The 24,456-nt window shown below is 38.8% G+C and overlaps 1 protein-coding gene across 6 annotated transcripts; it reads right to left on the bottom strand.

Annotated features, from left to right (window-relative positions):
- Positions 1-475: 475 nt before the first annotated feature.
- LOC103718293 (phosphatidate phosphatase PAH2-like) lies at positions 476-20,431 on the bottom strand. Of its 6 annotated transcripts, XM_026808937.2 has the most exons (12): positions 17,150-20,424; positions 16,825-16,883; positions 16,303-16,671; positions 16,148-16,221; positions 12,275-12,359; positions 9,378-9,464; positions 9,159-9,231; positions 7,145-7,188; positions 1,975-2,103; positions 1,782-1,880; positions 1,402-1,548; positions 476-891 (listed from the first exon to the last, which is right to left on the bottom strand). In XM_026808937.2, the coding sequence occupies exons 1-11, from the start codon at positions 19,548-19,550 to the stop codon at positions 1,492-1,494; spliced, it is 3,477 nt and encodes a 1,158-aa protein (XP_026664738.2). In that variant the 5' UTR covers positions 19,551-20,424; the 3' UTR covers positions 476-891; positions 1,402-1,491. The 6 variants fall into 6 exon arrangements, with proteins under 6 accessions (XP_026664738.2, XP_008805259.2, XP_008805260.2 ...); XM_008807037.4 differs by having other exon boundaries at positions 16,303-16,883; positions 17,150-20,423; XM_008807038.4 differs by having other exon boundaries at positions 476-881; positions 16,303-16,883; positions 17,150-20,423.
- Positions 20,432-24,456: the final 4,025 nt, after the last annotated feature.

The following is a 24,456-nucleotide window of genomic DNA, read 5'->3' as shown; positions in this document are numbered from 1 at the left end:
AACTCTCCAGGTAGCAACCTGTCAGTTATTAATCTCCTCCCTGGTGGGACATATAGAATCCCAATTCTAAACTTTGTAATAATTCTTTAAGTAACTTTAACCCTGATGTTGCACTGTTTATTTATAACTAAGGTCTAAAAATATTCTGAGAAAAATTCTTTAAGCCAGCAGTAATAGCACACCAGAGAAATCTCACACCAGAAAGTTACACAGCTGACGGGACTCGCAGCTTCATTCACTGACAGATGACATCAAGAAGAGCAACAGAGCCCCAATTGAACTTCAGTATTTAACTCTTTTGTGAGATTTCTACGTTGCAGCTCTCTTTGAAATATCATAGAAATAGTAGAGAGTATTTTACATTGCCTGCTGCTCTTTGGACCTTATTTTGAGTCTTGTAATCAAAGCTTACAACAGGAAAAGGAAGAAGGAAGAGGAACAGTCTCAATGAAGTTTTAGTCATCTCAATTTGCCAAACTTTGAACCCCGACTTTATTCATGTATTCATAAACTTGCTTTCTGATTCTTAGTAAGCCAAATAACAGCCACTAAGACAATATCATAAAACTTAAAGATGACATCATCGTGTATACTTCTTTACTAATTCTGAAGCACATTAATGTTTGACGTAGTAAAAAGTTACACCTAAATGATGGCTAATAAGAATGGAATTGATGTTACATATGTTTGCAGCTATTCTGTTTCTTTCCACTACAGTAGCAAATGAATGAAAAGGAATAATTACATTGCTTGTGGAATCTCACGGAGCAGGTGTACAAATTCATCGCACAATAGATCTGCCTCTGCAACTCATTGATGTGTATGTTCCATGTCCAGCTGACAATCAATCATGCTTTTGCCATTCCCAACCAGTGATTGGCCTGCAAAAGTCTTAACAGCATTTCAAGGAATCTTACATCATATATGCTACTCAACCAGGTAGAGGAATGAGGTTTAAAACCAACATTACATACAAAATCAGTGAAGGAATAAAAGTATAAAACAATGTTCAAGCATCACACTTATACATTGTTGAACAGCCTAGGTCCTGGCTCCAAGTGGAGCATTTAAACAGTATATGGGTTCATTAACTCCACAAAAGAATGTAAATGGGTTTGCTTATAAAGATCCAGTCCGTAAATTAGCTATTTATTTTTAACACTAAGGATGAGAGTTTCCATCTCATCAATCAAGATAGCACATATATTAACATACATAGACGCATCATGTATCTGTACTTTACAAACTCATGCATACATCCATAAACAGACGGATTGTTGATCTTTTGTTGCATTCTATAGGCAAGCTGCAAGCTGCAAGCTGCAAGCTTAGAGGATTGCTGAGCTAATAAATTACTATCATTACATCAGAATTACATAGTAGGCAAGGAAATAAATTTACCTGAAGGTTCTCGAGTGATGCTTGCAAGCATTCTCCAGCTTTGAACTCCACATGGTCAGTTCAATCCCTCATGCGAGGAAATAGTTAGGTTCAAACATCAACTTCAGGAAGAGGCAACTTCCAGTAATTCCAGGAATTATAGTCCTCCTAAAACCAAAAGTTCAAATAGAAGTTCCCAAAAATTAACTTAAACATACTAATGAAGAAATGAAAAGCCAACCACCCTTCACTAAATGCAAGATAGGATAGCTAGAAAGAAAAAACATTTTCCAATTCCAAGCACCAATGCACCCAAGATCAGGAATTCAAGTTCTTTCTAAATATGTTGATCTGGAAAGTGATTTTACCAAAACCGTGAGGTATAGGAACATAGCATTAACCTGCTCAGCTGAGGACATGGGAGGAAACATTCCATTGACCAATGCATGAAGGGATGTATATGACTTTGTATCAACTCGACGGTTCACTGTAACTTTACCCTACACATTTAGAAATTACAAAAACATAATGAATTTACATAATTGATGATTTTTGTAGTTTTTTTTAATACTATTATAATCTAAAAGATCTTACCTTGGGATTGATTATGAAGATCTTTCCTACAGGAATTCCAACTTTAAGGTAGCTAATTTCATCAGTGTCTCTGTTTCCAAAGCCAGCATAGAATGGGTTGCAATCAGGAGGAAATAATGCTCTGATTTCCTGAAAAATATCATAGAAGTAAGAGCATGGAATTGGTTGCAATCCGAAGGAAACATTATGCCTTGAAAACTGTCTTTTCCAAAGAAATTAAAACATTCCAAAATATACAGGTAAAATTTCCAAAGAGCAGTCTAGCATAACACAGAGAAGCAAAAGAAAAGAAGCTGGAGTATATTAAACATAACCAGGCTCATTTAGTAAATTGGTATGATAAAGTGAAGACATGCCTGAGCTGTAAAATAGCAAATGAAATTTTGACCATTTGGAGAACTACAACCAAATATTCACTATAAGCTCCATGGAAAGGTAAAATGCTTTATCCATGATTTTTTTGGCCTTCTTTTGTTACAAGCACTCCTTACCCCAATATTGTGAAGCAAGAAAACAAAAAAATTATCACAACGAAAAAAAGGTTGCAAGATCTATTCACCTTTCACTGTTGCATTTCTGCAGTGAAGGGACAAGATCCTGTAATTTTATATCCACGTCCAAAAATATAAAAGCTTAGCGCAATGTTCACGTGAAAAATGTGCACTCTTTATGACTTGGTAATGAATTGTACATCGACAGCCATAAGTGTGGTGCCTACTCATAATATGATCGATTCTTTTTGTTGCATATATTTAGATCAATAGCTTATAGGAGCATTGCCTTCACTTCGCACCTCAAGTCTCCGAATATTGAAGCTTGTATTGTTGTTCCAGAAGCTTCGGAGACCATAAGTGATTCACTCAGTGCCGATCACCACTGTAGGATTGATTCACACACCGGAACTGGATCACACCAAATAGTTTTATCTGATTACAAATGGAAATTGAAAAGACCATCCATGCTTATGGCCTGTTTGGTTTGTTTTTAAGTGGGCTAAGCAGGAATCCACGCTGTCAAAGTGACTTGGGCTACCTGCCAGCCTAAGTCACTTTCAAACACTCTTCAGCCCAATTTCTCTTAAAGTGAGAACTCACTTAGGGTCACCTTGGATCACTTTGGGGCAAGCAAATATCCGAAATGACTTCCGCTTACTTGAAGACTTCAAGTTCCCACATAGGGGTAACCAAACATGCCCTTACAAAACCATCCTTCACACACTGAGACCTGGAAAACAGAGACCTCCATGCAGAGGTCAGCAATTTTATTGTAGAGATGCTAATGTTATTTACCAACCTAAGGACTTTGAGGCTAGGATTGTGATAAGGTGCCATAGTGAAATTCATTCACTTGTTTATTTTCTACGATTGAATCTCCATATCAATATCTTGTAAGAAACATACCTCTAAATAAACTTAGACATGACTATACTATGTCTGATACTTAGGCTCTTTACCTACCTTACTTATCCTCACTTTGGCATATAAATTGATTCCTGCAGTTTTTGATCATGTAGCTAAGACCTCTTGGGAACAGTTTTGCTGCTAGATTTTATGGAAAAGGGTTACATAAAAATTAAACATAAATGAGTTTAACAAAGGTGCAGTCTGGCTGCCTCCCGCAAAACCTTTTATAAAAGTGATGGTGTATGAACTTGAAAAGTAACTTTTTTGACAAGTGACGGCATGTAAAATTTGAGAAGGTGAAACGATGGCCGCATGTTTTTCTGTAGAACTAAAATTTTATTTTTATCATTATATGTTTTTATAAACTTAGATGCAACCAAACAAAGTTTAGGTGTGCAAGGCTGTGATTTGGGTGTATGTGTTGGTGACATGAAAATAGGAAGCCAGAGCATCTAGAGGAGACAGCACAACATTTAACTTCTTTTTACATCTTTCAGTTGGAATTTTATATCCTTGGTTATTTGCATTCCACTGTAGAACTCTAAAGTGGATCAATAATACTATTTTTGGAACAAAGAGTTTGAGTGCCGGTGCCAGTTCTGGTGGGCTTGCAGGCCACAAGCTGGCATGGTATGTCCTGTGCTAGTACCAAGAATCGCCGAACCAGTACCCGTAGGTGTACCAGTCAGCCGCCGGGCCGGTTCGAACCGGTACCACTGATTTGGCCTCCAAAAGCCCAAAAAAATTTGGACTAGCCGATACGGGCTAGTACCAGCCCGTATGAACCAGACCGGTCAGAGATCGGACCAGTTCAGTACGGGTTGAACCGGCTGATACGGACCGGTTCAGCATTCCTTGGCTAGTACACATGCCAATCCATACCCATTTTTTTTAAAAAAAATCCTGATACTTTTTTTAATTAAAAATATTCTAAGAAAATAGTTAATAGAGTGTTGTGCTAGGTGTTGGTAGTGGCCTGATACAGGCAGACCCCCGATATGGGTTGATGGTTAAAACCTTGAGCAGAACCATGAACATTACAGCTTAATATAAAGTTTCAGATGCTTAGGTTGTTATTCTTATCCTTAGTAACATTAGCATGCTATGGCACAAATAACGGTCATGTGGATGTGAGTGACAGGTGCTGGGAATAAGTATCCTTTGGGAGTTGAGGGCTTGGATGAAGAAATCCAAATCAAAGGCCTAGGAGAATCAAAACTCTCTCAACAAACCCCCTTCTTTGAAGTGCATTCTTTTCATTGATTTCAGGGGGGTAAGCAGATCAACTAGGTGCCTAAGGGTTTGTCTGGATGCCTGGACAGACTATTCCATGATAACTACCCCACACAAGGAGAGTTTTAAAGAAAAGAGACAACATTGATATAGAAATAGAGATGCGATGACTCGTGATAGATCATAAAATGCTAAAAAATCAGGATAAGCAGTTCATTCTCAAAGGTGATTTATAGTATCCTAAACATTTTAGGATTGAGCCAAAGTTTCCTTATCAAAATGTTAATCTTTTTGGTCCCTGCTAACTTCTTCCCACCAGAAACCATATACGGTATATTCCTGGAACAACTTAAACATGCATCCTGAACAGGCCCTAAAGGTTGCCTCACGCCTAGTACCCATATTTCCATTTTCACTATGGTCCACTGCAAAATGGTTTTGGTAATTCCTTTTCTTTTAAAATGATGAAAAAGAGATCCTCGTCTGTCACTCTCTTGATTTAATTCAAATAGTGTTTAAGAGAAAAAGAGGATATAAACTAACAGTGGAGTATATTAACCCACAAATAATTAAGGGTTAAGACTATGACCATATATAAGATACTCCATCACCACCTTTTCCTCCTTTTGTGAAATCTATTCATGGAATGGTCAATCACAATTTGTTTTATACAAGTTTGGAATGCATTTTCCATTATTTCAACTTTAAGCACCTGCTCGGCTAGGCCTTTATTGCTGTCACTGTCTTGGAATGGTTGATTTTTTGCTTTAACTCATTCTAGAGCGTGGTCCTTCTCCGAAATTTTGTTTTATACGCATTAGTTCCACTTTTTTCTCATTGTAAAGCATAGTTCCAGGCTTCTAGTGTTAAATTTTGAGGAACACATTGGAAGGATTATGAATCTCACCAGGGATAAAGCCAGCTATGCATCATTTATGAAGGTTTCCACGCTACATGTAAAATGCCATTCTAATGGGAGCATATGCAGACCTCATCTACAACGTAAAATCTATACAATTCTATGCCAATCACTAGACTGAAATAGTATTAATCAGGGACACATTGACATAGACACTTCTTGTACTAGTCTATACACAAGACTATAATCAACAAATTTATCCTCGAAATAAAGGTGAATCTTCCAGCAAATGTGCCAGTTAAGAACAGGATTGACCATCATCTGGTATACTGCAGGCTAAAAAAAGGGCCTCAAGAGAGATATTATAACAGCATGAACAATTAAGGGTAGTCGAGTGGTTGAGGTGTTGAATCCAAAGGATGAGAAAGCATGATGCTTGAGGAGAGAGATGGTATAGGAAGGGAATATGTAGAAATTGGAGCGTGAAAGGTACCAAATAGTTGACACATAATGCAATTAAAGTAGATGAAATTTGATCTATGGGTGACACAAGTAAAAATTTTAAAAACGTGGTAACATAGAAACATAGGAAGTAAATAGTGAAGGACACTGAAAGTGGGAGCAAGATATCAGAAAGTTGAAGTAATGGTGCAGGCCCAGTAACAGATCAACAAAGTACTTTGCAGGCTATCATTCTTAGACAATGGCAGAAATATTTCTTCTGGAAAAAAAAACTTGTTTTGACTTCAAGGATGGGCTTAGCATCATTTGGAAGCTCATAAGAAAGCTATCCAATGCACCAAAGTCTTCCAAAATCAGAGTCCAAAGAAGAATATGAATAAATAGCTGGAAAATGTGCTGATTAAAAAAAAAAAAAAAAGCAAATGTTGCTGGCAAAATTCTCAGTTTGGTTATCAAGACTGACCTCAGGTCTAAAAAAAATATCTACTCCTAGGAGAATCAATGGGCTCCAAAATTGGTTTAAGGTGGCAATAGATAATTTTGCACGCCAGCAGAATCAGATGGTTTTCAGTCCAACTATCATGTAGTTCATCGTTCTTCATGTAATATCTACAAAAAGGATATGATGTTGTTGCAGAGGAAAATCAGTTTTAAGATAAGGGTCAAACCATGAGTCATCAATGAGTGACAAGACTAGGGGAAAACAAGAGATCCGCAGAATAGAACAAAAAGAAAAAGTTTGTAACATTAGAGGTCAACATCATTGACCAAGTTTACAACCTACAAGAGTACACTCACCAATAAGTAAATATAGGAAGAAAAGCGAGTGGTTAAGGAAAAAATGAATATATCTATTGTCCTCAGTGACATCAAAAGCTCTGGATACCATGTTTAATTAAACATTAATAGGAAAACTGCTTCATAGGAAGCTGGTCATTTTTACTGTCACGCAAAGAAGACACCAAAAACTACAATGTTTTGTATGAAATTCCCACAATAATGATAATATACAACCAACAAATTAGTAAAAGATGCATAATAGTCGTTTTTTCTTGTTAAGTGCATTTAGATATTCATGTTAATCACCCAAGAAGGCAGAAGTTTTCAGAAATATCCACTCTCATACATTAGATGACTAAATTAGGATAACAAGTAATAAGATTCAAGAAGCAAGCACATCTGAGAAAATCCAACATGCAAGAGCAGAACTCACCTCTAGGCATGAGATCTTGAATTCATGAGGAGCTCTTCTGATAACTACAATTAATAAGGTTAAGAAGTCAATTTCATATCAATTTAAACATAGAATAAATGCATGGCAGGTACAAAATATTTTCTTCAAAACAAAGGAATCAAGTTTTGTAGAACATATACAATAAAATGTTAAACCAGACAATAATGTAAATAAAAAAGAAAAATGAACACATATCTGGTTCAAAACGTCTCACAAGGAACTTTGAAGGTCTACAAACTGAACTTAAACTTCAAACAGCATGGTCTAAAATTTCATTCAAAACTCTCAAACTGAAACCCAAATGCCCATGTCTCAAATAGCATGGTCTTGAAGTTTTGGCTAAAACTAGTTTATGGGATCAAATCTGAAATCCATAGCTATGCTTGGCTGTTCTCTTCACAAGCTTTGAGAAAATTTTAAAGCATTACATATATTACAAAATTTTAAAACATAAATAATAAAAGAAATTGCATTCTTTGACAGATTTTTGTTAGGTCCCAAAACACAAAACTCATAATGCACCCTGAATAATCATATCTTAGATTTCCATCAAACAGTAAAAAGATGTATTACACTCTAAGCAGAATTTTTAACAATCTATATGTATATATATTTTTGAATATCTCATTGGAACAGCACCAAGGTGATACATCCAAGGGTCCCTCCACCACAATATCACATACTTTAAAAGATGTGTAACATATTTTCTTGACCTTTTTTTACAATTTACCTAATTTTATATGACATTTTTCTGTATAATTTTCAATCAGGATGTCAAGAACAAAGCCAAAACCACCAAAGCCATTGAAATTGTCAAAATCAAAATTCACTTGGTCCAGTCAGAACTATAAACTGAAACCTAAGCTGTATTGTTAAACCTTGTCTAATAGAATATAAAAATCCAAATAAGCAAGGGACAACTGCATCCAAAAAATTAGCAAAAAGCAAAGACTACAACCAACCATCTAAAAGATGATTTCAAGATCAACTAAATTTAAATGATTTTCAGTCTCATCTGAATTAGAACATTGAGAATTGCTTAGATCATCGACTGACATAGCACATAGCCACATAGGCTAATATGATTTCATAAGACAGAAAAGTTAGGTTTTTTTCATATAATTTCATATCCCCTATAGGAAAACAAATTGTTATATTTTCTTTCCTTCCTTGGCCCACATCGCTTTAGCCTTCTGTATCTCTCTTTCCCCTCCTTCCACTTATTTTGCCCTCTTTTTCTTTGATCTGGAATTTCAGACTTTCCTTGACTTGTGTAGTCCCGTTCTTTCTTTGGCAGCCACATAGCAACCTCTAATAATTTTCTTGGTGGCTTCAATAAAGCAATGAATAACATCGCATTATTAGCTTCTCTGATGGTACATGTTGTGAGCCAATATTTGCAGTTTTATTTTCGACACTCTTCTTATGGCAATCATAATGCCACTAGCATTCATTAAGTGCATGGATTCTCTAAGAATCTCATGGCATAAACCTCAATTGCAAACTTTTTATTTATCATTAACAATTCTATAAAATTTTACTTGTGTTTTCCTTCTGGGCTCTCATGAGTTCAATTACATCCTTTAAGATACATGATGAAGATAGCAGAAATCTGTTAACGCACATGTGTGCCTTCAACTAAACATATACATCATGTTTCAAGCATGCATGCAGGTAAAAATTTCCTCCCTATTGGTTACTGGCATGATATAAATAAAGCCCAGTAATTCATGAGAAAGAGCATGGATACACAACAAAGAGTCTAATTTAAAACAACTATAATCATGCCATGCAGCAAAAATAACCAGTCATAGCTTATGCAAGGGTCTGAAGTACAAGGGTACATCAGTAGTACCAATCAAAACAGTAAACACTGATGCCCCTAATTCAAAATATGGGTAATCTCTGGGAATGAAAATAACAAAATGAATTGTACATGCAACTCTTCCCATGCAGATAGAAAAATGAAAAGCGAAGAAGTTTCTATAACCACCTTCTCGGTAAAGTGAAGGGAAGAGTCCATCTGGAGATATAACAACTGGACCATCAGGGAGCACTTTCCCGTCCTGTAAAGCCAAACATATTTACATCCTTAGGAAATGTGATTACTTTTCTTCGCTTCCTTCATGATTATATTTATACATGAAGAGAACATAGAAAAAAACTTTATAATGCTGATAACACAGTTGAGAATCGGTTTTCGATATATGACCTGTTTAAGGTTGAAAAGGAACTGTCTTGTTAGATGGGCCTGTGAAATTGCACGTGCACTTAGAAAGAGCAGTTGATATCCATTCTCCTGCAGCAAACTGAAATTTGCTTACAAAGACGCCAGGTGTAATATACTAGATCTCATTGGGCATCAGCAAGACAAAAAAGGATGCAATTATAAAGAGAATGCACTATGATACAAGAGATTCAATGTTTGACTACATATCAAATGGAAACAAAATATCACCTAGCATCTTTCCTCAAATGCCTAGTTCAAAATTAGTTAAAGCTTGTAGATCAGGTGTCAGAGCAAGCAGGTATGAAGTCCAAGAGTTGAAGCAATGACAAGATACAAAAGAAACTAATTGTAAACCTGCTGAAAATGTCAGAAAATATGCAACTCTTTTCAATAATATATTCACCAAGACTCCAGGGTTATTCATAATTTTTGGCTTCATTCTCTTCAAACTTAGACCATGAAGGTAGTCATCACCTATTTCATTGACCTTGTTGAACAAATATGATTCAATAATTAATGATTCAACTTGACAAACATTAAGTCAAAGCAATTAGCATTGTCTGCTTTACTTCAAATTAATACCACATGATTAACCTACTGACAACCATGAACCACCTGTCTCGATCACTTTGTGGTTGGTTCCTCTGATCCCAACCTGTCCTTATCAAAGATCTTGAAATAACAAAAGACCCTCTCTTCCAACTGTACAATATAAATTACAATTAATCATATCATATTCGCTACTGAAAGAAGCATATACTAACACGATGGGTTTTCATATAAAGTAAAATGTATATTTTCTTGTTAATTATGTGGTTAATGCACACCTTTGCGACTTAAGGATAATTCTGTAAATGGCAACAGGGATCAGATTATTATATGGTTCAAAAGATGGGCAATTAAGAAGGTCTGAGCTTGTAAAATGACTAAGACAGACTAGAATGTTCAGGTGGACTTGCGGCAACGCTAGGAAGGATAAAGTAAAGAGTGAGCACATTAGATGAAGTGCAAAACTTTTAGAAATTGGATGGGTACATGCATATTCAACAAAGATCTTATGAAGCTCTGTTTAACGAGATGCTTTGGATTTCTTTAATGGGATAGAAAGACAACAACTAGATAAAAGTCATGTAGTGCAAAAGATTTTTACAAATATTTTAGGGCAATAAACCAAGGGTGGACTGTAGGAAATATATTGCAGTTCTAGTGTTACCAGGTTATTATAAATTGTTTAACAGAAAAGGTTATTTTAAATTTTGCCAAGGCAATTTTCACTGAGGAGATTAATAATCTCATTCAGTCCATGCTTTATGATTTTCTTATAAAGGTTAAACATCTCTAGTACAGGTTATATGAGTTTTAGTGGTTTGCATCAAACAGAGTCATGAAATTATTATCAGGTAAGCTCAACTGTATGAGGGTAGTGGTTTAGGTATGGGTTTCCATTTATATTATATAAGATATTTAATTGGGAAGCAAGATTTGAGAAAACAATCATACCATCGTACATAACGTCCTGTACTTCGATAAGCACCAGTACATCCTATGTTTCCTATCATCCTATATCAGCAAATCATGAGTAGATATGAGGGTATACCACAGTCTGCACCAAGGTTAGCAAAACCAGTACTGGAAACTGTATCGGTTTTCCGGCAGGACGAGTCGGTATGGGCTCACGCCGTGCCAGGTCGGGCCTGTACCGACATACTAGAAGAGGTAGGGGAGAGAGAGAACGAGAGAGAAAAAGAGAGAGAAGGGGAAGGCCGAGGAAGGCCGGTGGAGGGCTGGAGAGCCGCCGCACGGAAAAGGCGGAGGCCAGAAAGCCGCAGAAGAAGGGCTCCCTCCGGTCCCTATTTCGTTCGAAACAGGGGCCAGAGGGGGCTCTTTTATTTTTGACATTTTTAAGTGAAAGTGGCAAACCAATTGTCTGCTTCACTTAATTTTTTTTTTATTTAAAAAAATTAAGTGAAGCTGACAATGGGTTTGCCGACTTTTACTTAAAATCTCCAAAAATAAAAGGGCCCCTCCGACCCCTGTTTCGAACAAAAAAGAGGATCGGAAAATAAAAAAATTAAGTGAAGCCGACAATGGGTTTGTCGACTTTTACTTAAAATCTCCAAAAATAAAAGGGCCCCTTCAACCCCTGTTTCGAACAAAACAGAGGATCGGAGCGAGCCCCTCTTCCGTGGCTCCCTCCTCCACGCGGCGGCTCTCCAATTTCCGCCTGCTGGCCTCGACCTTCCTCTCTCTTCCTTCTTCTCCCTCCCTCCCCCGCTCTCTCTCTCTTTTCCTTTTTTTTCCTTCGTCTTCTCCTCCTCTGACGCCGGTCTCATTTTCATCGCCGGAACTATCCCGGTCCGTAGCTGTTACAGTTCGAGACGCCCCAAACCAAGCGGTTCGACATGGTCCACCGACCTTGGTCTGCACTGTGCCGGTATGTGATCAATATGCCCCCATACCTAAACCACTACAAGGAGAGAGAATATATGAAGCATCTAGGTCCCTTAGCCATTTTAAAGTATTTTGTGCTTCTTTATCCATCTCGACAGCTATAGAAAGGACTGAGAAAAGCAAATAGTGACACCAGATGTAAAACTTTATAGGATGATTAGCAAAGAAAACTCACACTGCCAAATAAAAATAAATGGGACAAGGCTTGACAAATAAAATATGGCTATGGTCTGCATTTTAATATATAAAGTTTTATTGACAATGCATTGTTGCACCTACCAAGTGCAATTGATAACATTATAATCTCCATTAAACCTAGTCCAAAGCTTAATACAGTACAGATAAAAGAAGTGGCTATTTGCTTAAGTTTTATTAATAAATGCTTAATGTTAAGCGGTCATTATCATGCGTGAGGAACTTGTAGATACCTTAATTGCAGAAAAGAGATGTGCAACACCAGTCTGGGACCAATCTACACCAACTAGAGGCATGAACTGTCCAAGAACATCTGATCTGTAAAATCAGTAAAAGGATATAGCAAAATCAGGAAAACCAATGTACTTACAACATAAACAAATTCCATCATAAGGAACTGCCACACAAACACAGAACCAAGAAAAATTCCATGCAAACGAAGTTCTCCTCTCCCTATTAATAGCATAAGATTCTTGGTCTATGATCTACAAAGTGACAAAATTAAGAGCTTACTGCACATCTACAACAGTAGAGCTCAGATCATCTGTCTGCAATCAAAAAAGTCCGAGTACAGGGTTTGCAGGTAAAGGCTAACGAAGTCAAGCTGTACAAGTGGCCTACTTAGAGAAAATCTAATAGATAGGCATTTGTCTCATATTGAAGTTTGCAAGCAACCAGATATAATGATGTTGAACAATTTGGAATTTGCAATTACATTTAAAAGTCCTAAGTAGCGAGCTTTTCACTAATTAAATCCAGAATCTCAAAAGTGCACAAGAGAGATTACTTGGAATGATCAGCAGGCTGAAGTGATATAATGAGACACCAAAAGGATATGCAGCAGACAAGGGGAACATCATTTTTGGTGTGCTTTGCTTGCTCGCAAAAAAGGAAATACAAGAAGAGGTATAATAGTATAAGAAATATAAAACAACAACCTCAACTCATATGCCCACAGGGACATGTCATGTTTTATGCTTTTCTGCTTCTATGAATTGCACATCTCGAGATTCCCAAATTCCATTTGGATTACATCCATATGGACTTATTACAAAATTATATTTAAACCTATGCCCTTACGAGACTTCCCTTAGTGATGCAGGAGCTTTTTTTTCAGTCCATATCCATGTCATAGGACTACTGGACATGATTTTGAGGTCTAATAGAAGTCCACTATTTTGAGTCCTTTGGTGTTTAAACAATTCATGATGTCTTAGTACATGTTTTTTTCCTTACAAAGGAGATCTACTATTCAACACTGTTTCCACTACGGTAACCAACAATGACAACCGTCCAGAAAATTTCCTCAGGAGTTTTAGCCGGATCCATTAAGTATCCTATTAGCATATCTTACATCAAGATTAGATCTTCCATTGTAGATATTTTAATTGGAGTTAAATAAGTAATAAAAAAGATGGATGGTTGTTGATTTGTTTAGGAGATCCAGTTTCCAATTTTAGAGGGGTTTTTTTTGCCAAACTAGATGGAAAGTGTCTTACAGTTATAATTTGTCAGTTAAGAGGCTTTTCTTGAGTAACAAGTAATATTTTCTAGTCATTCTAGTCCATATTAATAAGAGTCTGTGTGAAAAGATGAATTTAGATATTAATTAAAGTAAGTTTGCTTGAAGAATAAGTTTTGTCCAGGTTTGACTCTCTCTCTCTCACACACACACACAGTCTCTCCTCTCTTTTATGTACTCATTTGCAATCTCTTTTATTATTTCCGTTATAAAATCTCTACTTTTAATATTTTGCTACTAGAACTTATTGTGTGCCTATCTTACGTTCAGTTTAATATGAAAACTGATCTATCCTTTGCATCATAACAATTAGAACTTTTCTCCTCTTCCCTATTCCTGCAAATTGGACAGCAAGCTGGATACTATTTATAGAAGCTTCCATGCATACATAAGTGATACCTAATTGGACGGACCTACGTCAACATGTATCAAAGTTTGATGTCAAAACATTGCTTGACTCTGTGAGTCAAATGAGTAAAAGCCATCAAAGATTCAAAAGTTTATGAAACTCCATGATGTATAAAGCCCAAAAGTGAAAATCAAGGTTCTGATCATTGAACGCACAATAAAGCTGAGAGCAGCTGCTGAAACTTTTGATGATTAATTTAAAAGCTAAAATCCAAGACATGAGATTTCGCTGCCATTGAACTGCTATTAGTGCTAAGATATAGGTGATGTGATCTAAGAGGCTGTTAGGCTTTCTGCAAGCAGAGCCTCATGCAGCTTAAGTTGTAGGTGCAAGCCAACCCACTTGTTTGGATTCCTAAAACATAAATTGCACAGTAAATGACCACAGGACAAGTTGCAGTTGCTCAAGTAGGTACCTTGATTTCTCAAAAAACAACTCTCTACCCTTCCTCTCTCCACTCCGCCTCCTCCGCTGCCACCCACCCCCTCCACCTCTACGCCGGTATGCACCACCACTAGCCCTCCATCTCATCTCTCTCTTTCACATCTCTGCCCTCCTCAAGGTCTGCACTGCAGCCCACTCACTCCCTATGGTACCCAACTCCACGCCCAGGTCCTCTTCACTGGTGGCTTCAATGCCAACCACATTGTCTATAATACATTATCTCCATGCACGTCAAGTGCTCCGACCTGACATCCGCTCGCAGAATATTTGACAAAATATCTATTAAAAACGCCCTTCTTTTCCCCAAACTCTTCCAAACATAAGAAGTGAGCTTTCTTGTAAATCAACTACTGAAATTTAAGTTGCAGTGCGACTTGAGCTGCTCTGCAACTTCAACTATAGGGCTCCAAACAGCCCCTGAATTCACCACCATTCACAAGTTGGCAATTACGTCATTGAGGTTCCTTTTATTTTTTTTCTCCCTAGTTCTAGCTTGCTTTACACACTATTGGTGCCCAATTTGACCCTTCATCAGTAGAATCAGTTAGAAATCTTACAAAAAAAGTTATAGCTTTGACCAGCCTGCAACATTTTCTAGTGACCTGAGTTTCTACTGCATATGCAGGTGGGGTTGGCTAGCAAAGGGTCAAAAACCACTTTTTCTTAAGATTTTGTACAGAAGACCAATCCAACTGCCTATGGCTTTGAAATGCTTTGTGCTTTGTGCAGACTACCACATTAATACAAAATATTAAGGTTTTGCATATCATTGTTCGTGCCTGTATCAGCCAATTACAGTATGCATATCTTTTTTCATATAAATGACACTTAGGATGCATCAGGAATGAAGAAATAGGAAGACCTGTCTATACATCTGTAATGACACATGAAGATGCACTACAAAAACTCATATCTACCTAACATAGATTATTGTTAGATAGCTGTTTGGTGATATTATTACATGTTCCAGATCTTCAAAAATACATACTTGATTCTTAGAAACATAATTGGCCTAAAAACTTTTACTTTATGCAAGTCATTTTCATTAAACACAGCTGCAAACTCACATGCTACTAAGTATAGATAACAATATTAAATAAAAATCACATCATTCAAAAATAGAAAAACAAGCATTACATAAATAAATTCAATTAAACGAGTTTAACAAATGTCAGAAAAATGCCTATATTACATAAACTGAATCAGCACTTTTCAGAAAAAGCATGCAAAGGCATAGGTGAAATATGGGATAGCTGTAATGAAAAGAGCAGACAAAGCTTACTTTCTGGGGCAAAGATCCATAAAGTAAGAATACCATAAACTCAAGGAAGAGACAATATTTGCATTGTCATTTGGATATTATTGGAATAACAAGATAATATTAAGCTAAAAAACTTGAGAAAAGTTATTGGCAACAATGGATATGAAGGTCAATCAAATTGCCTGTCTCATCCCAGAAAGCAACCAGGCCTTTGTGCACGCTTATTAGGAAGTGTTTGGTAAAGAAGGCAGACCCCTCAAGTTTTGTCAGTGTGCCAGGACACACAAGGAATTGTAGTTGTATGACCAGGTCTGACAAACCATGGGCTTCCTGTTTCTTTCAATTATTACTTGCCGCATCAGAAAAGGCTGGCCAATGTTCTGAGATGAAACAGCTGCACCTATCGGCCAACCTAAAATAAACAAAGTCATCTTAAATATGTGTCTTGAAATAGCAAGTAGAGAACTCACCTGGTAATTGTCCCATCAACATCTGAGATAACTATGCGAGTATTCCATTTCCATAGATATATGCTAGCATCCACCTGTTAAATGTCGAAATGTATTAGGTAATAGACATACACCTTAAAATGTCTATCATGGGGTAAAACTATGAAAGGAATAACCTGCTGGCGCCCAAGCATCGCAGTGGAGAAACTAAATGTTATGACATTTCGACCCTCCTTAAGATTCAAGGAAGCAAGCTGTTCGGATGTTGGAGTAAGTGATTGCACCTTCTTCTTCATACTCCTGACTTTCAGCATGTCATTTTCTCCAGTCAGGCTTTTTGTCTTGACAGAAGCAGAATCTCTGCCCAATTCATTAAAACCTTCATGGGCTGCATGCACAGTGCTTATGGTTCTTGATCTTTTGAAATTGAATGGCCAAAGCCTCCAGCTAACCCCAGTTGGTACTATGGCTCTTGAGTTATCCCCTTTAATATTTTTGTCATCCCAGTCCACAGGTATCATACCTTGGGTTTTAAATATTTGTTCCTGACCAAAAGAAACCATTCCCAAAATGATTGGTGCAGCTGCATCCCATGGATAATAATGATCACCAATTCTGATGACTAGCTTATCATTCTTCACAAGTGATGGGCCCAATGCACAAAACTTCTCTAAATTCACCTTTTCAGAATTAAATACCTGACGAGCTGCATCAGCCCCCATCCCTTCAAACAACAAGTGTTTGCAGAGGGATAACTCTGCATAGAAGTACATAATATAAAAAAACCATTCCAAATTTAATTCAAACATATGCATGCATCCAATACAATTTTCATGTATAACCAAGATCTGCAGGGGCATAATAATTTGCAAAGCCTTTGCTGATATACAACTTAAGATGATTCTATTCAGCAGAAAATTTTGGTGCAATCTTTAAAAATATAATTTATCAGAAAACCCAACGGGCAAAGTAATATATACCTATACATACATATAGAAGCAGCAGGAAATAAGATTCACTCACCAACAGCAGGGTTGATTAGAGTGCCTCTCTGCTCCCCCTTATTGTCAACATCAATGTCTGTAGCAACAAGTTCAGGGGTAACCTGACCTTGCTCTCCACCGTGTTGAGAATCTGCCTTCGAAGAGTTAGGACATTTCTTCTCGAGTACATCTAGCACAGCATTTGTAGATTTTGAATTCAGTGAGCAACTTAGTGGGTGAGGTATATTGGACCCTTCAAGATCATGAATGCCAGAACGCATATTGGGTAAAGATCTTGCTAACTGTTCATTTCCTGACTCATTTGCCCGGCTTCCAGGAATAGTTATTGGACTGGTATGAGGCCTTGACACGTCAGAAAAGCCTTCAAAAGATTGCTCGTTTTCTATGTCCTTCAATTCATGCTCCTTGACACCAGCTTCTGCAGAGACCATTTGGTGATCTTCTGTTTCAACTGTTGTGTCATCGAGTGATAACTCAGGGCCAATTTCTTTAGCAGCAAAACTGTCAGTATCGCTGAATGGGAATTGATCATCCTCTGAGCCCTCAGCGGACAGGGCACTTGCTATTGTTACTTCCACGGACCTAGATGCAACACCATATTCCTGAGCATTATTAACACCATTTGAATTACAGGATTCATTCACACTAACTCCCTTCCCAACATTTTCTAACTTTTCGACTTGATCAGTAGAGTCAAGTCGCTGGATCTGAATGCAGTCTGTTGTCTCTCCTTCCTCCATCTGAGTTTCATTCCCAAAGTAATCAATTTGGTTATTACCTGCTTCTTCCACTTTGATTACTCCACCAGGTGAAGAATGAAGGCCATTCAAAGTTCGTACAGAAGCCACAACGGGAGGAGAGTCGGCATTATCTGGACAGTCAGACTGATTGTTTTGAGGGACAGAAGAAACCTCTACTCTGGAAATCTCCAAATTCTGGTCATGACATCCACTCAAATTTTGTTTACTTGTGCAAGCACCTGATTCTTGTTCTAACCTTACTGCAGGGATCAGTTCACTTGTGCCGCACTGGACTTCAGAAGTTTTCTCTCCTTGTCCAACCCCACCTGAAAAGAGGCCCACAGCATCAAGAGCTCGGCCGTTAGAAACATTGAACTTTAGGGTTGAGTTTTCTAGAGTTTCACAGTAGCTGAAAGAAGTAGTTTTCTTCTCTTCGTTGTCAAGAACAGAAGAAAAATCATTGGTTGAACCTTTGCATATTTCATTCAATGGCATTACTGTATCGTGAGAAAGAGCAACAGAGCCAGAACTTTGAACATCAGTTTGATTCGATTCTATTCTTACTAATTCAGATATTACCTTACTCTTGTCAGCTGTATTACCAGTCTCTAAAGTGTAAATTTCAACAACCTTCTCACAGGAATTTATCTCTTCAAAATGCTTCATATCATTTCCAAAACTATCACCCAGTATCTCACTACAAGAATCAGTTGAATCTTTGAAAGTACCATGACTTTGGCTATTAGCATCAGGATCTTTAGATTCTGGAGCAACTTCATCGAAGACCAACTCACTCCTCTCAGCTACGTTGCTATTCTCTGATGTGTAAATCTCTATAACCTCCTCATCAACTCTTATACATGGAGAATCATGCTTAATTATCTCATCCAAATGATTTTCACTCACAGTACTGCTCCAAAAATTATCATCAAGGTTCTTGCAATGAGAATTAATCATTTCATCATGATCTGAGACTTTGTTAGAAGGTATATGTGGACATTGTTCTTTGTCAATGGCATTTGCATCTTTATTGTCACCTTCAGATTGTTTTCCAGGAGAATTTTTTGGCCTCCGATCATTGGTTGGGAGATTGGTCGACCACTTCGCTTCCAAGAGGTCAGCTGCAATCTCTGCACGCTCCAGCGAATTTACCCTCTCCACAATACTCCCCTGGTCATTATCTTTCATTGGCTTCCGTCCAAACATAAGCCCAAAAATTGTTGAGCGCCTTGAACTTGTTCGCTTGACAATCTTCCCATTCCCCACATCCATCTGGCTAATTGGCTGTCTCCGAGCAGCATCAAAATCACAGCTCTGGATATTCTTGAACCGTCCATTTAGCATCTTCTCATCGGTCTCATCTCCGGAGGATGTGGGAGACACAATCAAGTCTCCTTCTTCAGCATCGGACTCCCTGAGAAAATAGGCTTCACCTTTATGATCCAAGTACATGTGGAACCCAGCTTCCACTCCATTAACAGATATGCTGACAACTTTCTCCTTCGCCTTCAACACACCTTGAAATTTCCCGAATCGAACATACCACGGCGAGGTCTTGAAGCTCCCATCCTGCTGCTGAACCACAATTATGTCCACAGCTCCTCCGAAAGGGTGGAAAGGCCCCGAGACGGTGTACACCCCCCGCGTGATGTAGCTGCTCAGCTTCTCCACTGCATACATCTTCCTCAAAATCCCACCTTTCCGGAGTCCCAGATGATAAAACCACGACCCAATTGCTAGAAGCCCTCCAGCATCACAAGACACCGCCCAGGAAGCAACCCTCAATAAAAATTAGAGCGCCCGGGGAAATAACCAAATCTACCCCAAATAAAACGACAACACCACCTCAAAAACCTACCAAGATCGCTGCTTTCCTGGAAATTATCAGACAACCAGATCGGAAAACCTCAATTTTCTCCAAAAAAATTCCGTATCAAGAAAATGAAAGGAAAGGAGAAACCGAAGCCGGCGATCGAAGCACCAGATTTCGCCAAAATGCGATATTTATTCTTTACAAGCACCCAAATCAGATAAATCTTCCCGGATGTCGAACTCCGTATCAAAAAAATGAAAGGAAACGAGAAACCGAAGCCGGGGATCCAAGCACCATCAAAATTTCGCCAAAATGCGATATTTACTCTTTACAAGCACCCAGCAGATCAGATAAATCATCCCGGATGTCGAACCGCGACGAAAATTACATCAAGAACCGCAGAAAGGAAAGAACCTATGCCGAATTTCCGATCCAAATCTCAAACTCCCAATCCCTCCTCGATCGACCGCTTGAAATCCGCGAGAGCTCTCTCCCGACGAACAACTGGGCCGATTGCGACGTCGAGGGAGGAGGGAGGGGGGAGAAGAAGCAGAAGGCCTATGGCGAAGGCGGATAACAACCGAATCGAAGCATATTCCAATCAAAATTCGGGGAATAAGCCGGAGCGCCAGCCAGCAGAGAAAATCAATATTTTTCGGTCGAGAGAGACGTTGGTGCGAAGCAGAGACAGAAAGAGAGGGGTCTCGTCCTCCGCCCTTTCACGCCTTTACTTCGCCTTCGCTATCCGCCGTGAACGGTCATATGAGATATTTTCTGCTGCTTGGGGCATTGTTGGTGCCTATTTAACCAATCATATTTAATTGGACAAGAATGGCAGAATTTTTAAAAGTAGAAGGCCTCTCTAAAAATTATGATGGATAGAGCTACTGGTCAAACTAGTAAGATATTCGAAGCTATTATAACTACTTCATCTGAATTAGCAAGAGACATTTGGAATTTTTCTTCTACTACTATAGTGCCTAGGTATGTTCTCACATCTTAGAAGCCCCCACCTTCTGGCTGCCTTAAGGTGAACTTTAATAGCAGTCTGTCCACTGGTAAAAAAGGCACGGATATTGCCTTTGTGATTAGGGATCATGAGTGTAGGGTGATTGGGGCCGGTAGGCGATGCACCTTCGAGTCATCTATTCTAAAGGTAAAAAAAGCTCAGGGCAGCATGAAAGGGTGTCTCCTATGTGAGGCGTATTCTGAAAGCCTAGTGCGTCATCCTGGAGGGAAACTTAGTGGAAGTGGTAGAGTAGATTCTACAGAAAGAGCCAGAGATCTTCGACCATCCACTTCTAGAGGACGTCAGACGGTTGCTACAGAAATGTACTATTTTTCAGATTGGTTACATGTTTCGAACGAACAGAGCCGTTGACTGGATCGCCTCTTCTGCTGCTCATCATTCTTGAAAGATTTTTTAGACCCACCGTGTACCTTTCTTTCCACCGCTGTAAAATATTTTGTCTTTTGACTCTACAATAAAATATTCACGTGAGATCAGTGTGGGCGGCCGGTTTACCAAAAAAAAAAAAAAAAAAAAATCCGTGCGTCACTGTTGAGCCATTGGGGTGGGGGTGAAAGGAGGCTTACAATGACCGAAGTGAAGGTAACGGATTTGAGTGTTGATCTGGGGCAGCGACATCGGGGGACGAATAATAGGGTTAGGTGGCGGGTGAGAAGGGCCCGAGCGGGGTTTCTTAACGCCCGCTTTTTAGTTGGGAATGGCAGCTGGCGGACGGTCCGCCCCCATGCTCGATGATGACTGATGAGATATGAATGGGATGCTAATTGCAGGTCGGTTCGCGGCCTTTTCTCTACTTTTTCTCTTTTTTATTTGTTTCTTGGAGGAGTGTGGGGCCTGCATGTTTTGGAACTTTTGCGTTTTAATTACGTAGGTTGTTTGTTTGTGAGAGGAAACATTTGATGGTCGGATTTGATCTCTTTAATCATGGATGTTGGAAGAAGGTAACAAATATTTTATTTAAGAAGATGACTTGTACACCAACCAAAGATAAAAAGAAAGGCTTAGTTACCAACTTTAATTGATAAATATAATCTTTATTTTAAATTATATTATTCTCTTTATTAGCGGAGAGATTAGAAGAGAAAGGACTTTCATGATGAATCTTTTGCTATTGTACATGGGACCAAAGACGAGTACTTGCAATGCACTTGAGAGAGAATATGGATAGCTAATGAGATCCAAGCTAATAAAGAGAGATCAGAAAAGGAAATAATAATGATAAATTCGATTAAGAGGGGCCAACAACAATCTTAGATTTGATTATGAATCTTTACAGCTATATCATCCGAAGTAAAAGCTGATATTAGACATCAAATTGTCATAGTATCAAGATGTGGTAGCATTCAAAGTAGAATAGGTGAAAAAGAGGAGAAGGTTTGCCTCAAAAGAACGAGGAGAAGGTGGGAAGTATGGAGGAGAAGGGAGGACGCTTCAAATGTGAGAGAAGAGTGACAACATGGGTATTTTAAATTCAAAGGGCTATAGGAGGGGGACAATTGCCTATAAAACCCGGGTGTTAGAGTATTAACAAGATAATTCATGTTTAAATATTATGATGACACGTGCTAAATTATTGTCTACTCCCAGTTGTTTAAAGCATAAAAGAGATGTCTCGAAGGGTCACAACCCTCTAGTTAGCAATCAAAAGTTCTAAGTTGCATAGTTTATTTCTAGAAAAATAAAAAAAAGAGTGTAGATAGATTTTTTCCGCACCCTCTCCCTTAAAAAAATAAAAAACATAAAAAGACTAACCAAATTTATTAATTTTGTCCAAAAAAAATATAAAAATAATTTTGCAGGAAAAAGTCATATTATTTGATTTTGCATTTTTGTCCAAATTTTCGCTCCTGCGTATCGCATTGATCCTTGGTCATATCTACCTGGATATGAATGAGACATCGTCATCCTATAATCCAAGGAATGGATAGAGAAAATCATGATTTATTCGGTGGAAATGTTATAATGTTCAAACTCTCTCTCTCTCTCTCTCTCACTCTAATTTTTCCGTCATCTCTTTTAGAGATTTCTTATGTCCTTAATCTTCTCTTTTTGGCCCAAGTAAATCATGCTTACTTATCTTAATCATGACGGAGAAGGATAGTGCAAGAAAAGATCCCACAACCATGGTCACACTTGGCATCATTGACCATCTACAGGCAACGAGGTGGGATAGAAATATCGCAGCGGCTGGAGATTTGCACACCATATTTTTTGTCCATCTGAAATTGTTGAAAAGTGTATATCGTTAAATAAACTCTATCCTTAGGATTTGTTTCCTCTAGATTTGTTAGTCAATTGTCCCTATTTTCCTGCCTCCTCTTTTTCCCGGCATGTCCTCTACTCCATCAGCATTGGCTAAGAAAACCACAATTTTTGAATCGGACTTGTTACTGGAAATTGGACCCGGAGGCGACCGTCGGCTGAGAGGGAGGAGCTCCGGTGCTGGAACGGCAGGAGGAGGCGGTCCGTCGGCGGGCGGCGTCCTCCGGAGGACCTGCGAGAAGCCGGTGGCCGGGGTTTCCGGCACCGGTCCTCCGATGCTTAAGTCAGAGGGGGCTAATGTGTAAGGGGAGAAAGGAGATATGCTTTTCTGAGTTTTTTGAGTCCAACCCCCTCTAAGGTGGAGGGATTCTCCTTTTATAGAGGGGTATTGTATTACCTGTGAAGTGATGGGGCGAATGATTCTTTTTTGGTCATAATTGAACACGATCGTGTACATTAATACAGTATCGTGGGAGATCAGACCGGAGCCAGTGAGTCGTCGTGGCAGATCGGACGTGGCGGAGTAGTTCAACTGCCTGCCGTGGAGGGCTTGAGATATGTAGATAACACGCGCATTAATTGTTGAGTAAACCGGAGATCAGCAGAGGCCATACGCTTTAATGGTTGAGTGAATCGGAGATCAGCAGAGGCCATACGCTTTAATGGTTGATTGAACCGGAGATCAGCAGAGGCCATACGCTTTAATGGTTGAGTGAACCGGAGATCAGAACAGGTCATGCGCATTAATTGTTGACGGCAAAGCAGGGTATGGTCTCCGATTGAGCTGCGGAAGGGCGTGACATTAGTAGGTGAGCGGTGAGGTTGGACTTTTGAAACTAGGCTCCCAAAGGAGATTAGACCGAGGTCTTATACTATGACGGGGCATCTCGGAGTCCAGCATCTGGCCGGGCGTCGAGCTAAGCTAGTCGCCTTTAGGTTGGGCGCCTCCGAGTCGGGCGTCTTCTGGTCGGTCGCCCGAAGGTCGGGTGCTTTCCGGTCGGGCGCCTCCTCATCGGGCGCCCGCAGGTTGTTTTGGAATAATTTAGTTTTTCTCACTAATCAACGATCATGGAGTGGAACTCATGCCTTTCCACCAAATTAAGCATTACTTCTCTCTCTGATTGATTGTACAGTATAGAAAAAGTGATATGCATTCTCAAAGTGCAGGACACACAGATCACACGGTGTATGCAAATATCTTTATGGTCTGATATGCACATAGATTCCCGCATCTTTGTCCCTTGACAAGCTTCATGCAAGTTTAGTACACGTGTGCATTCGTAACTTATCGCTACACATATTCTTAATATCTGATACATAATGACAAATTTGTGGTTGCACTTTCAACACAGGATGATACATGCATCTTAAGTAGGCAATACATGCCTTTTTGTCTCACATGGTGTGCAGCTTCTGGTCAGTTTGATATACACATTCCTCCATCGACCAACAATTGTACACTTACGAATAGGTACAGAGAG

The sequence above is a fragment of the Phoenix dactylifera genome, chromosome 8 (genome assembly GCF_009389715.1).
Source record: "Phoenix dactylifera cultivar Barhee BC4 chromosome 8, palm_55x_up_171113_PBpolish2nd_filt_p, whole genome shotgun sequence".
NCBI lineage: Eukaryota > Viridiplantae > Streptophyta > Magnoliopsida > Arecales > Arecaceae > Phoenix > Phoenix dactylifera.
This window is presented reverse-complemented; position numbering and strand designations above follow the sequence as displayed.

Coding starts and splice junctions, on each gene's coding strand:
- LOC103718293 (XM_008807037.4), bottom strand. CDS start 19,550: ATGTATGCAGTGGAGAAGCTGAGCAGCTACATCACGCGGGGGGTGTAC. Junction 16,222..16,302: donor CGATGCTTGGGCGCCAGCAG/GTTATTCCTTTC, acceptor GACATTTAACAG/GTGGATGCTAGCATATATCT. Junction 9,232..9,377: donor TCCTTTTCAACCTTAAACAG/GTCATATATCGA, acceptor TTGGCTTTACAG/GACGGGAAAGTGCTCCCTGA.